Below are 17,135 nucleotides of genomic sequence, written 5' to 3' on the forward strand. Positions count from 1 at the left end.
TTCAAAGCACACTTTTTTTTTTCAAAATGTACATTTTTTTTGAGAAATACTCTAATACTGCCCCAGTAGCGAAATGATGATGCGACAAAATACCGTAAACCGGATACACCCATGCATGCCGCGGAGTCGCTGACTTACCGATCTGGTGGTCTCCCCATTGTTACCCCAAGAGAATAGGTACCGCGCCGTGGGGCAAATATTTTCGCAGTTCCAAAATATCACACTCAAATCTACTCAAAAACGGAAAAAACGTGCATTCAAAGTGTAAAGGAGAGTCCGGAGTGTAATATATTCAATATACAACAAATATACAAAGCGCCATTGTTAGATATTGACGTTTCGTTATTAATAAATAGCAATGTAACCAATCGCACTCGTTATATACAAATATATACACTGTGGACGCTCCTTAAAACCGCAACCCAGCAAAAGATCTACCCCACGCATTTAAACTACGAAATAAAACACACAATTTTGTATTTTCTAATAATAATCATGTAATGACACAAATGGGTACGTCTAAGTGCTCCATTACAGTTATGTACGGGCCAACTAGTTCAGCTAAATACAATCTACAGCTAGCCTACTGCCGTCGCCCGTCGGCCGCGCTCGTGAGAGCAAGTGGCGACGAGCGACAGCGAAACCAAGTTACCAACGTAACAAGTACAGGGGTGTTTAGAAAAAATAAAATAAAAAATATACTTTCCATTTCATCCGATACTTCACTGCGACTGTCATCAACGTGAAATATCGCGTGAAATCATATAAATTACGAAGGAAATTAAGTACAATACTAAGGACGCCGCTCCATCTAATATTTGGCAAGACACCAAGCGGTCGTCGCGGAGGGTTACTAGTCAGACATCACAATAATATTATCAACCATCTAATACTGAAAATTTCAGGGGAAAAATGCTAATGTACAAAAAGGTGTTTTAATTTAATGAGCGGCGGGCGAAGCGGTTCCGGGGTCGAATTTGAAAATATAAATAAATATCTAATAAACACACTTCTACGAATCAATGACACACAACCGCTAGGGTTAACACAAACATAGAAACAAATAAATAAAAGCAGCTGCCGTAATAAAAATAGGTTCAAATTCAATGCAGAATCGTCCCGCCCGCGAAATAATCTCAAGAGGTCTAGCCTACTTATGCTAAGAATACTGCTATGATAAGGGCAGGTATGTGTATACATGTGATATAGCACTCGGTAGCCTTGGCGCGTGGAAATATATACAAAATAAAAACAAAAAATAATTGCAACGAGATTCATAGTCACTGGATAAGAAGAAAATAGACAAAAACTGCCTGTTTTGAATAATAAAATACGAGTTGTAACTTTTTCAGTTCAAATGTAAAATAATGCCATGAAAATATAAAAAAAAATATCCCAAAACGAAAAACAAAAATAAGTGGGAATAAATTGTTAATTCACAATTATTACATTCCTTCAAATTTCCCGGAAAATTAAACAATCTATTTTTAAATTAATCACCATGGCAGGTGTCAATTCAAGAGATATTCAATTGAAAAATCTACTGCCTTGATTTTTAATCACGATCTTTCGCATGCTGAGCATCAGCTCTGTCCACTGAGCTACCAATCAGGTTAACCAATGTCTCAGTAGCTCAACGGTTTCAGCTGTCCCGAAATGCAAGCGAAAGATCTTGAGTTCCAATCCCTTGCTGAGCGGTTGCTCTAACCACTGAGTCACCAAACAGGTAGAAAAGAAAGTAATAAAAGTCACCAAGATCTTGGATTCAATTGTCACCTGAGGCTGTCGAGTTTTTCAAGAAAAAAAATCTGATAAATTATACAGGGTGTTTGGTAAATGGGTATATGAGCCGACACTAGCCCATGTTAACATGGGCATATAAATGGTATGGTGAAGTCAGAAATTTGATATCATCATTTTATTTTTTTTAATTTTCATACAAAATAAATTTTATAAAATCCGATTTATATGAAAATTAAAATAATTAAAATGAGGATATCAATTTTCTGACTTCACNGTGAAGTCAGAAATTTGATATCATCATTTTATTTTTTTTAATTTTCATACAAAATAAATTTTATAAAATCCGATTTATATGAAAATTAAAATAATTAAAATGAGGATATCAATTTTCTGACTTCACCATACCATTTATATGCCCATGTTAACATAGGCTAGTGTCGGCTCATATACCCATTTACCTAACACCCTGTATTTGCATTTAGCAAAAAAAACAAAATAAAACACTGAGAAGGAATTTCCACGTGCCAAGGATACGGTGGTGAACCGGCGGAGGGCTCTGGCCGTCCAAGCTACCGCATGCACTCTACACTGTTGCCCGACTTTGCCTGCGTCACCGCGCCATACTTACGATAGACCTCCAATATTGAGCAGACTTGCTAATTTTCGCTAACAATAAATATATTACCAAAACCTATCTATTAATACAGAATTAGAAAATGATCTCACTAAATTTTAAGTACTTGAATTTTAAGGGACCATGTCCTTGAGAATTTCGACTTACAACTAGGAATTGCACGAACACAACCATATATTTGTCTTTTATATAGTTAATAATACTTTCTAATCACAGGATAGAAGATTTATATTGCTTTCGTCGATTAATACTATAAATTAAGTACTACGGCCAATGGGACTGCTCCGAGTTCTTTTTGATTTAAAAATAACGGAATTGAAATTGGTCAAAGCCAAAAACAGTTGAAACACGAAACGGTTATTTTAAATGTAAATTGTATAAAGTTAATCTACCTTTTAAACATGACGTATGTAAGATAGTTAGGTGGATTAATAAATCACGTTTTTTAAAAAGTACAAAGCAGTTTTTTGGCATGGATAGAAACATAAATAAGACATTTATAAATGTTAGAATAAATTGCACATATTATTGGTGTTTTTAGAATTTTGATTTTGACCAATTCCTTTTAGAGGTCTAATGTTTTTGTCTATGATTTTTCACGTAAAATATATTTTTAAGTAACTTTTAAGTACGTTTTGTAATTGAGAGTTTGAGATATTAAGTATAATGTCCCACTAGCGTTTACATTGCCTTGTATACTATAAAAACCAAAGCAAGCTAATATTTGATAAATTTTCATCAGTAGTTACTTTATGGTCACGTTTTTCACTTGACACTGGGTAAGAGACTTATTACAGACTGCTTTAGGACTCCTAACTGCAGAATTTCAGTTTGGATGCAGTTGGCGTTATTGTATTGAAAGTGCTAACTGTATATTTTTGCGTTAGTTATTACAGTTTTATTGAAGTTGGTTTTCTCTTGAAGCAATTACAAACGTGCAGTCGTAATATTGTTTCAAACAACACCAAAACTGCCAATTTTGCAGCTTTGGCAGTACTAATGCAGCTGTATTGCGTGTGTAAGAAGCCGAAGTTCATAAAATTGTTCTAAGACTTTCTGCTTACTAAAATGGCACCTCACTAGGTGGGATGGCAAGACTATTACTTGAATGATAAGTTACAGCTTTGCTTCCGAATAAATTTTAAGCATACACGCTCAAACGTAAAATGCCGACTAAAATGGCGCCCAACGCGGTGGTGGCTCGAAAGATGGCGCCCAACGCGGTGGTCTGGCAAGATTTCGATTGGCACAATCCAGCGGTTAAACTATAGTTGTCATTATAACCCACGACCAGGGTGGCTCGGCGACGGAACGCAGGCAAAGGCAGGCTGTCTACAGCTTATATATAGCTTATTGTCATTTGACACGCTGCGGTGTTAGTTGCATATCGCATTCCCTGGTATCAGCTACACTAATTATAATACTAATTACTTATAGCTGAGACGATGCAGTGGCACTTAAAGTGGAAGTAGTTTGATTTATGACTTATATTGCGTGTATCTGTCTATTACATATTATTGCGAGACATCAGGTTTGACTGATGGTTTTCAGTTAAGCTATGCTGATAAATTATAACTATTAAATAGCTAAAAATAATAAATATCTGTTCTATAAGTAAATAGAGACAACTGTTTCAAGGAAATATTAACCGAAAAGTTGCCAATACATATTAATATTTAAATATAATCAAACAATAAAAATAAAACTCTTCTCTGAATTTTAAAGCGCGAATATACGTAAATCTGCTGTAAATAATATATTATATTATAATATATTTCGTATATTTAAATGCCACTGCAACATTCTCGGCCCACACTATAAATATATCTACGTAAATAAGTCATACATATTATGTATATGAATTGCTTACTCAGTTAGATATGTATGTGATAGTACGTGAGCTGTGAGGCGCGCTACGCCCCGTGACGTGATGGGCGTCATTATGACGGTGGGGCGTCATTTTCGTCAACGTTGCGCGTCATTATGACGAAATGTCATTTACGGTCACAAAAGCGCGGTTTTTGAACGCAACAAAGCACGAAAGACGCCTATTTTTAGCATTTTCTCGATGTTCACGTCATTTTTTTGTAAAACGTTCCAGTTACTACAACTCGTAATTGCTCTACGATAAAATTGCGTTTGCCATCTTACATAAGCTCGTGAAATCGAAACAGCTAATATTAATTGAAGATTATTTTATACATCCTACAAAAAATGACGATTTGGCACAATTTAAGGTAGGAATTTCAATACTAAATTTGAGCAAACTGTCCTTAATTAAACGTCATCGAATAAAAATCATATTTGAAATGTAACTGACCACGAGGTCGGCTCGCTTGTAGGGTGTATCGAAAACTAATTGAAACATCTTTGAACAAAATGGCACTATTAAAACCATGACGTCACGAGTCGCAGCGCGTTAAAAATACGCTTATTATAATAAAAAATACAGAGCTGCAATGAGATTCATACATTCGTCGCTACAATATAAATAATAGTTAAGAATATATTGCCAACGTTCGTGCACTATCTACTAAACCATGACAGTGGGAGATTGCTTCCTCTCGCATCCTAAATTATATCTGAGATCACCTTAAATAAAAAATGCGTCATCTTTGAAACGGTCGTGCGACCGAGCTAGCCTACACGCCAATACTGATAGCCGACGAGCCTAAAGTAAAACATAGGAACTGTCGTGAAAAGAAAAAGTCGCAGCGCGGCCTATTAACCTTCGGGGTGGCGCCGGAGAGCTTAGATGTACATGGGGAGTCCGTACATGGCGCCCCAGTCGACGCCTTGGAACGAGGACATGTCGACGCCGGCTAGAGAGTAAGCGGCGCCGAACTGCGGCAGAGCGGGCGCCGGCGCCGGTGCCGGTGGCGCCACTAGGGTTGTGGTGGCGGCGGCTGTGGGCAGCGCGTAGGGAGCGTACCTGTAAGCGTGAGCGGCGCCGACGGCCGGCACGGCGCCGACGCCTCCCGTGGCGTACACCAAGCCACGGCCCGGCCGTAGAACCAGCCTCTTGCCGAGCGCTAAAGGTGCAGCCGCTACAGCCTCTTTCGGCTGAGCGCGTTTGCACTCCACCTTTTTATTCTTGATCGTGTGGAAGTGGATATCGCAAACGCGTTCCACTGCCTCCTCTGAATGGAAGGTTACGAAGCCGAAGCCGCGGTGGCGTTTGGTCTGCTGATCCATCAGCATGACCGCATCTTCAACTAATCCAAACTGGGAGAAGTACGCGCGTACTTCTTCGGCAGAAGTGTCTTGTCCGACGCCGCCGACGAAAATCTTCTTGGTCTTGGCGGGGCGAGGGGCTGACTTCGGCGTCGCGTGCTTGGGGTCGATGCGTTTTCCGTCGAGGGTGTGGACCGGGACAGCCAGCACTTTGTCGACGGACGACGCCTCCTGGAACGTTATAAAGCCGAAGCCGCGCGAACGCTGCGCGCGGCCACGGTAAGTATGCGGCCGTATATACTGGCTGGACTAAGGCAGAGCGGACTGATAAGCGCCTTTTCTGTATATTTAAGCACGAAACACGTAGCAACTTCCTAGTGATGGACTGTGACCACTCACAAGACACGTCCAAATCAATTACTAATCGATTTAATGCATAAGAATTTAGAAAATCTTGCCAATCAGAACTACAACTAAGAAATTGAAAACTACTTTGTTCTTTGAAAGTGAAGCTTATTATTCTAACGGAAGAAAGACCTTCAACCAATTTCGATCTCATCATGAATTATGATTCAAAGTTAGCAACATCGTTTTATAAGGCCCGGTTTCCACAAAAGTAAAAAGGAAATGTGTTTGAAATTGAATAACCGTACCGTATATAAATTGAAATCAGATTTTTATTTCTACATCACTCCTCCACCACGTTTCGGTTCGGAAATGTGATTGGTTATTCAAACACATCTCATATCTTCTCTTTTCCTTTCCGCTTTGGTGGAAACCAGGCTTTAAGAATTTTCCCAATTCTTTAGAAAAATCTTTATAATCTAGTGAAATTTATTTAAATCTTTTTTTTTTTGTGTTGCTAATATTGCATCAAATTCTCCATTCCATAATATACCACCAGTAAAGCATAGAATCTGGACGCCCTCTGCCCCATCTAGGGGACATAGGACCATAAGTCAAAGCATAGGAAGTTGCCAAGTGTCAAGACGTGTCACAGTCCGCAACCCTAGCGCGGCCAGCGGTACAGAAGCGATCCCGCGGCCTAGACTATTGCGGTGGCGATCTGTCTACAGGAGGCTACAGCCGTGTGGTACTGCAGTTCGGTTCACTGAGGTATGCGTGCACTATTTTGATACATAGGTTTTTTTGGCTTTAAAACGTGAAAGTTTGTGAAGAGGAATTCTGTTCAAAGGAGATCTTAATAGGGAAAATAATTTCTTAAACCCGGAAGCATTTATAAATAAAGCATCTACGACATTTTCCCATTAAAGATACTATATTTTTGTAGGTAGTTTCTAGATATAGTTGCCAAAGGAAAAAAAGCTTTTAATATTTACTTGTGGCTCTACTATATCATTGCAGTTGTACACGTCATATAATTTAAAAGAATTCAAATTATTTATTTCATGTCACATGGGTTCTTCAGCTTCCATAGTAGAACAGTATGTACAGGTATATCAGCACCAGAAAAAAAATCTGCCGTCAATTATTTTCTTAACATACAAACAAGCGTCATTTTAGAGGTATAAGTGCACTACATTATTTCCAAATGGGCAATATTCCACAAAAAAACAATTTTTAACTGGCACTGGCAAAAAATGGGCCGTATAAAAATTCAGTAACCACACAGTACCCAGTGAACCTCTGCATACAGACTGCTACACTATACCGGGGTTAGTACTTAGTACCAGGCATCTAACAATACGAAGAGACCTAGCTACTTCGCCGCGGGAACGCTTTGGGAGTAGAAGTGATGCGTTTATATTGAATCGTGGTTTATTGTTAGAAATAATCTGACTTGGATTTCAATGATAAGATATAACTGTAGCTAAGAATACAAAAATATGTTCGGGACTATTCCCACCTCTCATTCCCACCGCACACTGGATCGAGCCCATACAAAGCGTTGGACATCGCTTCCTTACTCAGTGTTTTTAAAATAAAATGAGATTGCGTCAACGTAGTAACTTCAAATTTTTACAGTGTAAGGTTGATAAGTTTATCTTTCTAATGTGATAGGTTTTACTTATTAGATGGCAATTAATATAAGTGAAAAAAAATCTTAAAATATAGTGATGAAAAACTTGTATTTATTGTTCAATGAAAAGCAAATACTCACTCATTTTGGTCTATTTCCATTTTTAAAGAGTAACATAATCTAACAATACTCTAAATTTATTCTCATTAAGTGTTAAAATTTTTAAAGAAATATTTTTGTAAACGCCTGATTTTTCATTGCACACAATCAGTTTGTTCGATTTTGTCGAGCTTGATTTCATATTCTGTTAACTGTTAGATACATAATCTAACAATACTCTAAATTTATTCTCATTAAGTGTTAAAATTATGAAAGATTTTTTTTTGTAAACGCCTGATTTTCNGATCCACCGTGCACCGTTGCAAGTCCTGTGGGGTCTGATGCAGAATGTGCACTTCGCAAAATGAGCACTCGAATCAAAATGTAAAATTCGCAGTTGAATATGCGAAATGCACATTTTGAGTCATGTGCTCATTTTGCGAAGTGCACATTCTGCGTCTGACCGAACTAAATTAATCAGATGCACATTTGACTTAAGAGGTGTTCCTTAGAATAATAAAATAAATAGTATAGAACAGTTTAAATCAAGCTGTCCATTTCTAATCTACTTAAGTAAATAAGGATTCAATATAAACGCTTCACAGATACAATGACTTAGAAATTACAAAAATGTTAGAATCACTATGCTTTTACTTAATTATCATACGTTACTATGACCCTACACAGGACCATATTGAGAAAAGACGTTCAATATCTAACTCAAGCAAAAAATATAACTTGTGATTAGTTTAAACTTCAGTTATTAAGTAAGACCAATCACAGGCCAGAGTTTAGTCTTGAATATAGACTCATACTTAAACATCGTTTCAAGATACGGGCCTATAAGGTACACAATACAAAACAACACTCAAAACTATTCAATCTTAGTCAAAGAGGGTTAGACGTAGAATGTGCACTTCGCAAAATGAGCACTTTGAAAATTGCGCACTTTTCTATACTAATAAAGAGTTTGTTTGTACAACATTAGTTAAGAGAAGTGCGCATTTTGCAAAGTGCACATTCTACGTCAAATCCGTCATAGATCAAAATAATCTATGCTTGAAATTAAATTGATTTGAGTTCGTTCTATAATATGTACCTTCGTTTCTCATAAGGATAAACTATCATGCTATCGATTACCGTTTGGTGTCCGATATTCAGATATTTTAAGGGTAAGATATACTTGCAATTTTAAAACTTGACAATTTTTACGAATGGTTTCGGTTTAAGACATTGCGAACTTAATCAAGGAATATGATACGTACAATTACAGTGTTGCCAGTGAGAAAAAATATTCTAGAGTTCATGAATTTCAACTCTACAAAACTTTATACTAAGTAAAAGACAATTTATAGGAACACTTGCGTGTCTATTTGGGTACAATTCATATATCACAAAATTAATTTATTCTCAGACGATAGCTTTTAAACAGCACTTTTGCATGTCCCAACGTTTAAAAAAAATAATCTTAATATTTCTTTGGAACGATAAAGCGTGCTAAGAAGTCACTTCACTAGCACATAATTATTGGACATAAAGAGAAAAACATTGCAAGGAATTAAAATGGCAAGTATTTCAAACACTCAAAATATTCTAAAGGCGGACTAGAGAAGGATTCAAACTATTTATTAGCACAATGTTAAGGTATATTCGAGCATTACCCTCATTATCGTCAAACTACCATTTTCTTGAACATATCAAGATAAGTGTTGTCAGTTGAAAAAAATCTAAAATTACTTTTTCTACCAAACACAATTTATTATTCTTTCCAACTATTTATAATCTCCTTTAAAATCCTAACTAAGCTAAATTAGTAGAAGTATTCAATCTTTACTTATTTCCAGTGTCAGTGTTGCAATGTTATTAAAAAAAACTATCTATACAAAGAGTATTTTATTTTAAACTATTCTACTATCCTCATGAAAACCAAATTACTCTCTAAAATAACTATAAAACCAAAACTCCTAAGTTAGTAGAAAATATTTTAATCATGGCAACACCAACTCGACTCAAGACGGGGAACTACCGAAAGATAAAGAACCAGAAGGAGTTTCTTGTCTATGGTACGTAGACTATGGTGTTAGTGACTCTAGCATGCCAGTCTGGTCTATACGGTGTTAGTGACCTACGTACTCTTCCAACCATAGCCCAAAGTTTACCTGGTGCTGCGTCATAGACAAGGTAGGTTCATGAAGATGGATTGCCTAAATATTTGACTATGGATTTGTCTATGGAGATAATGTAAGAAATAGAGTAGACAGTAAAAATAGTGTTTTATCTTGACAACGAATACATGTCCAATACATAAGAAATACTGGTAAATGGTGCATTTTTGATTTTAAGTGTTGCCACTATTTCTTTATTTGTTCAACTACTGATTACAATAAAAATTGTGTTAGAGGATTAGGAAACATTAAAGGAGCGAGGTAAAGAAAGGAATTGTGTTCGTGTAAGTACTAAATTGTATCAACAACTTGTTCAATAAGCTATGATTTTAGGGAAATTAATTACTACAAAAATTTAATAATACCATCAACATGAACTTATTACTACATCTGTCAGTATTTCTTAGTTCGTTCGTTTCAGCACGAAAGACGTCCACTGCTGGACAAAGGCCTCCCTCCCCCAAGGCTTATAGGAACCTTCAATCAATTTTAATGTCGGAACCGCTAAACAAAATTTGGTACTAAAATATATTATGGGACTTTTAATCGCAAAAATAAATCTTAGAGCCTATGAATTACCGTCGGTTAACTTATCAAAAAATACTCCACACGATTTTTTCACGTTTTCAAACTTATGAAAATTGAAAGAGATAAGCGCACCAAAGTGCAAAAAAAGAAACCGGTGACGTCAAGAGTGTTTAAAAGTATAGCACTTTGTGACGTTACGCTGAACTTCAACGCACCATATCTTCGTAATTACTCGTTTGGTTGACAAATAAAAATATACGTGTCTAAATAGGGTTTGTACCCGGGTAATCCCGGAACCGAAAGAACCGGGAAAACCCGGGTTTTTTCGACAGCTTAAGAACCGGGTTTTAAAAATTCAAAACCCGGTTCTTTCGGTACTTTCGGGTTTTGCATATTTATCTAAAAATCTGTTATAGGTATTAGGCATGAGTCGTAACAAGAACATTGCGAACGTATAGAGAACCTAAAGATATCAGATTAGCTACTAATAAAGATTACCTACTTATTGGTTTTGTATTTTGTTTTTTTTATGAGATATGTAAATATTTTAAGCATTTTTCTTACAATTTTTTAAAATCACTGGCATATTTTTGTTTGCGCTTACGCTGCGACAGGTTATACAGAAGATTGACGAGTATAACTTGCCACTATGCTTGGCGTTCGTAGACTATGAGAAGGTCTTCGATTCGTTCGGGTCTTGGGCAGTGCTTACAGTCTCTTCAGCGGTGCCGTATTGACTATCGGTATATCGAGGTGCTGAAGTGCTTGTACAAAAACGCCACCATGTCGGTCCGAGTACAGGAGCAGAGCACGAGGACGATTCCTCTGCAGTGAGGCGTTAGGCAGGGAGATGTTATATCTCCTAAACTGTTCACCACTGCATTGGAAGACGCTTTCAAACTCCTTGAATGGAAAGGATTCGGCATAAACATTAATGGCGAGTACATCACTCACCTTCGGTTTGCCCACGATACTGATTGTGGTCATGGCAGAATCGTTGTAAGATCTTGGCACAATGCTCAAAGACCTTAATCGAGTTTCCTAACAGGTAGGCCTGAGGATGAATATGGACAAAACAAAGCTTATGTCCAATGTCCATGTTGCGCCCTACCCAGTTTCGGTTGGGAGCTCAATCCTCGAGATTGTTGACGATCCAGCTAGGTAGGTCCAATTTCGAAAAGGGAGTCAATCGTCGAATCCAACTCGGCTAGGCAGCGTTCGGGTAACTACGCAACATCTTTTCATCCAAAATACCTCAGTGCCTGAGGACGAAAGTCTACAACCAATGTGTGTTACCAGTGATGACTTATGGCTCGGAAACGTGGCCTCTCACTATAGGCCTTATACAGAAGCTCAAAGTTGCACAGCGTGCTATGGAGAGGGCTATGCTCGGTGTTTCTTTACGAGATCGAATCAGAAATGAGGAGATCCGTAAATGAACTAAAATAGCGACTTTAGTTCATTTACGGATCTCCTCATTTCTATGTCAGCGGATTCAGCGGACATAGCCCGACGCGGACGCAGAACTGACGGCCGATGGGGCAAGAAGGTCCTGGAATGGAGGCCGCGTACCGGAAAACGCAGCGTGGAACGTCCACCCACAAGGTGGACCGACGACATCATAAAGGTAGCAGGGAAGCGCTGGACGCAGGCCGCTACCAATCGATCAACATGAAAAGCATTGGGGGAGGTTTATGTTCAGCAGTGGACGTCCTATCCTATGGTTTAAAATTAAATGATGATGATGATGATATTTTTGTGTGAGAGTTGGCAACACTCCTTCTCCTTTATTTGCTTTGCATCTGACAGTAAATATATAAATAGTCAAATATATCGATAAGTTGGATGAAAAAGACTGATTGTGGTACCTCAATTGAAAACTAATTATTTTACTTTTTTTATTTTTGGGAGTAGAATTTAGTAAAAATAGAAAAATATTGTAAATCATATTTGTTGATTAATCCTAGTCTATTCAAAGAAGTGTTATTTCAATAAAAAAAACAATCAAAATATTGTTGTTTTGGAACCGAAAGAACCGAAAAAACCGGGGCTCCCGGTTCTTATGACCACCAGACCCGAAAAACCCGGTTCCTCAAACCAGAACCGATTCTGCATTCCTTATGTCTAAAGTAATGGAATGAAGTATGGATTAAAAGTGTTATTTTAGGAATCTAGCGGGATTTTATTTCCTATGGAGACATCCCGTTTTTTGCAGGATCCAGCTAAGTAATATACTATCCGTTCGCGATAAGTTTGCCGCTGGCGATATGTCGTCACTCGAAGAAAAGCGTCTCTAACTATAACAAACTATTATATTTAAAATATTTTTTAATTAATATTGTTGATAAAAATTGTGTATTTGCGTAAAATAAGACACAGTAATTGCGTTTAATCACTAACTGTGTTTAATCGCGGTTGAGGGAGGGGACGCGCATTCCACGGACCGGCAAACTTAGCGCGAACGGGTAGTACTTGTATGATGCCTAAACGTTTTTGAGAAATAACTGACAGACGCAGAACCCTCGCTAGACCGCACCACAACTAACTACCTACGCCTAGCCGTTGAACTATGCACTGACCACAAAATATGGCGGAGCCTCTTCATCTGCCTATCGCTGTCTTTGGAAAGATATCACTTTAGTGTATGTTTTGAATTAGAGATTTTTTGTTTAGTTATTTAGGCTTGAGTTTGAATTGGGAATAATCAAAGACTTTAGGAAATGAGGGTTTTCGCGAATGAAAGATCCGCTAGATGGCGGGACGTGGATGTGGGGTCTGACTGCTGCGTGATTGGTGGATTTTGACATAATGTCAATGTCATGTCAAAAATAACCAATCATGCAGCATTTGGACTTCGCGTCTACGTATTGCCATCTGGCGGATTTTTCATTCGCGAAAACCCTCATTGTTTTTACAAGCTTTTGTATTTGAATGTAAATTATAGGTGAAGTTTTGATCACAACATCTTTATAATCTTTTTTGTATGACCTGGGAAGTGATTTATAAGTTGAATGGAGTTTATTATAAATTAAGTTTAGTTTATTACAACCACTTGGTTTTACTTACTTTAGATAAAATACATATAGTTGCTAATAATTACAAAAATATGAATATTCCCAATTCGTTTCAGCAGTAGTTTCATCAATTTTAATATAAAAAATTTAAAATGTACAAAATTTATCAAGGACTGTTTACATTTTGTTATATAATGTACACACTCCTTTATAGTTATTGCAGTTATATGAAAGAATCTTTTAAATAAATAATTAAATACTGATTACTTAAGAAAATAGAAAAAGAACTCTATGAGCCTTTAAATAGGGATGATTTATCCATAGCAAATTCTTTCATCAACTGCAACATTGATAGCCTGTTTCACAGGTTGCTGATAAAGTTTCAGTTAGTTATCTGCCATATAATGCTATCTAACAAATTAAGTTTGCTGAATACCAATATCTCAATCTGAGAAAAGTCAAAACAAACATTGAAGTTTATCTGATAGATATGTTCCTGATAGCCTATCAGGGTCCTTAGTAAAGTTGTTAGTGTATCTGACAGATAAGTTTCAGACAGCCTTTTAGAGACTTTAAGGTAATAAGAAGCTATAGCTATAGGCAGATAATTACTTGGCAGTCCAGAAACATAAGTAATCAAAAGTATCGTTTCTGACAGATAAGTTCCAGATAAATTATCAGGGACTTATCTGTCAGCTACACAACAATGTTTAAAATCAAGTTCTTTATAAGGCCCCTTTCAGTGCACTTTCAGGGTTCACCAACATTATTATCAGCAGTTATTAAAATTTTAGAGTCGCTTCTCAAGCGAAAGGTCGTGGGTTCGACTCCCGCCTTTTTTCAAGTTTTTTAAAACCGTTATCAACAATCTGTGAAACAGTCCTCCAAACCAGTCCCAACTACTCATGCGCTTACCTGTGTAACCGGATCCTTCATAATCAAGACATCGGTCACCGGTCCGAACATCGCAAAGTATTCTCTCAGCTTGTCCGAGCTGGTCTGCCAACTGAGCCCGCCCACGAAGAGCTTGCTTGGAGACGGTGATGAGGCACCGGTGGGTGGTGCTACGGATGCAGGATTCACTGGGGTCGACCGACCGGACGACGGAGACGTTTCTGTGGGCGGGAGAACTGCTTTCGTTTAACATCTTGGCGTGCCAAAATAAAATTGTAACGAAAATAAAATGGAATGGATTGAAAGATTTCTATGGGATTTTCTGTGTCTAAATGCTGTGTTAAGAACTCTTAACTTAGGATCAAAAAAATATTTATTATGAGATAGGATTTAATCTGTATAGATAATTATGTAAGTTATTGTTATCATCTTAGCCTAGGCGCAGACCATCGATTTTTCGTCGGCCGATAGTTCAGTCGGGCAGCTGATCAGTATGGGCATGTATGGAAGTGCGCACATTACACCGATTCGATTTGGCCGATTCTTTATACAATTTAAAATCGGGCGCAACTATTGGCCAACTAAAAATCGGTGGTCTGCGCCTAGTCTTAGATTCAAAATAAACATAAAATTGATTAAAAAAAATAAGTATAAGACTGGATTTGATAAGCTAATGAGTAGTAACTTTTGACAGGGCCGGATCTACCATATGGCTTTTTTAAGCATTAGCCCAGGCCCAGAGCCCCATACATTCAAGGAGCCCCCAGCTAAGTTAAGTCAATCAAATATTTTACTGTCTCATTTTTTTTATACTTTAAGTAATTAGGTGGGTCCCTAAGTAGTATTAGACTGCTCACTCAGGGCCCCCTAAACTCACAGTCCGGCCCTGACTTGTCATGGTTTAAAGTGGATACCTCATCCATAGGTAGGTGTCACATGTAAATACAAAACAAGATGCTCATAAAACATTTGGCTTTGCATGGATTCAAACGGAAAAATTCAGTTAATTCCTTGCAATAACATAGTCTTATTGGATCAAGGAAGCCATCCAGACTGAATGTTAAATGTATTCTAAATATTATTTTAACTAAACAAGGAAGGAAATATTTTTTCTTATATGAAGTTTTTGTCAAAGAAGTGAAACGTCTCTGAGTAAAGCTCAAGCTTTAATTAATTTCCATACAACATACAGTTCAACAGCCTTCTGACATATTAAATTATAGACTGTAACTGTTACAAATCAAAAATATTATTTTAAAATAATATAGAGTTTCTAAATGAAAGTAAATAATAACTTATTGGGAAATAAAAAAAAACTGAACCAAAAGTATAGTAATAATAATAATCAACAAAAATACTCCAACAAAACAATCAAATAGGGGTGAATAATCTAACTAGAATCTAGTAGGCTTTGGAAGTACCTATTTGAAGCATTTTATGTAGGTAAAAATGTCTTCATTCTACAATTTCAGACAAAGGATACCTATATCATTAGGTACACTTAAATAAGATGCAAGTTTGTTTAATTCAAGTTTGTAGTTTTAAAACTTTTGAATTTCCCATTTTATTTTATAGCTGCACTTTTCCTACTGGTAAAAGCAGCTTTTTGGTATCAAATTAAGAGGCAACAGTTAGGGAACAATACCTGATCAAAGCATTAGATCTTGCAATGGATTTAATCAATTTGACTTGGATTCCAAAGCTTGGGGTCAACAACCTAGCCAGTTTCGCAAAGTATGCCCAAGTTATCAAAGTTTTTCATGTAAAAACTTACTGATTTGCTGCACTGCCATCTGCTGCTGTTGATGAGCGGCCGCGGCGGCGGTGGCGGCGGCGTGCGCGGCGGCCTGCGCGCTCAAGACATGTGCGGTCAGCTCGCCGCCCACCAGCCCGCCGTCCAACACCTCGACGCCGCCCAGCGCACCACTGGAATACAGCCCCATCATCTTTACACGACAATCACAACACAAATGAACGGAAAACTTGAACGGTCGCGTAACCGCGAACTCTTGACGCCTTTTTGTCAACTTTCACTAGAAAAACAAAACACTGGCGGAGATTTTTCAAGCCAGTATCTAACTGAATAAAAACCGACGCAATAAATGAAACCGGCCGTGAATTTGTTTGGGTTATAATAATAAAACGTTACATTTCGTATAATGCAATCATTGTGCCGCTAAATCGACGCTCCATTATTTTGCTGATTGTTTAAATTAAACAAAATTGATATCAAAACTTTTTCGTTGAAGGTGGCCATTTAAAATGTTATTGTTTTGGTTTATGGTTTCAGTTGTTGACAGATGACAGCGCGGTAAACTGTAGAACGTAAATTCGTACGCCTACGCATTTCATTACGAGCCCAATCGATATAAAATGGGCCGAATGAATAAATTTTACGTGTGATGTTTCTAATTTAATAATTTTATTTGGAATGGAATGGTAAAATGATCTTTGTAAGTTGACGTAAAAAATTCATGAACTAATTTTTCCGAATTTTTCAAACTTTTAAGGAAACAACAAAAATGTTTTTCTTTTTAACAGGTATAACAGAAAAGTCTAAATATTAAACAATGAGGTCAGTTGCTGTATATCTAATATCAGAGGTATAATGTTACCTGTAATCAACAAAGAGACTGTGGGATAAAATATAAAATTATAATGCAGCACCAGCGCGAGACGTGACGCTGAATGCATTACGACCCGTCTTAGGTTTCGTATAAAATTCATGTAAATAAATAGCGCAACAACAATTACTGCGGTTTTCCAGGTGCGACATAGCAATTTGATACGTTTACTTTTACTACACCGTAAATTGCATTTTCAAAATCTTAATGAAAGTAAAATGAAGTTAGACTATTATAAAAAAAAGAAAGTTCTATTTATATTTTATAAAATGTAGCAAA

General features: G+C 37.2%; 1 protein-coding gene across 1 annotated transcript; it reads right to left on the reverse strand.

Moving 5' to 3' along the window:
• Window positions 1–2,998: 2,998 nt before the first annotated feature.
• Window positions 2,999–16,584, reverse strand: LOC114363350 (RNA-binding protein Musashi homolog 2). The gene is made up of 4 exons (XM_028319039.1): window positions 16,576–16,584; window positions 16,007–16,178; window positions 14,254–14,453; window positions 2,999–5,815 (listed from the first exon to the last, which is right to left on the reverse strand). The coding sequence occupies exons 1-4, from the start codon at window positions 16,582–16,584 to the stop codon at window positions 5,129–5,131; spliced, it is 1,068 nt and encodes a 355-aa protein (XP_028174840.1). The 3' UTR covers window positions 2,999–5,128.
• Between the last annotated feature and the right edge of the window lie 551 nt (window positions 16,585–17,135).

This window comes from Ostrinia furnacalis, unplaced genomic scaffold (assembly GCF_004193835.3).
Source record: "Ostrinia furnacalis isolate ACB-3 unplaced genomic scaffold, ASM419383v2 OfSCF0398, whole genome shotgun sequence".
NCBI classification, from domain to species: domain Eukaryota; kingdom Metazoa; phylum Arthropoda; class Insecta; order Lepidoptera; family Crambidae; genus Ostrinia; species Ostrinia furnacalis.

What these genes read in the sequence shown, in the direction of transcription:
- LOC114363350 (XM_028319039.1), bottom strand. An exon ending in GATGGCAGTGCAGCAAATCA is followed by an intron (nt 14,454 to 16,006) that starts GTAAGTTTTTAC and finishes TCCCGCCCACAG; the next exon opens with AAACGTCTCCGTCGTCCGGT. An exon ending in TGAAGGATCCGGTTACACAG is followed by an intron (nt 5,816 to 14,253) that starts GTAAGCGCATGA and finishes GGCCGCGCGCAG; the next exon opens with CGTTCGCGCGGCTTCGGCTT.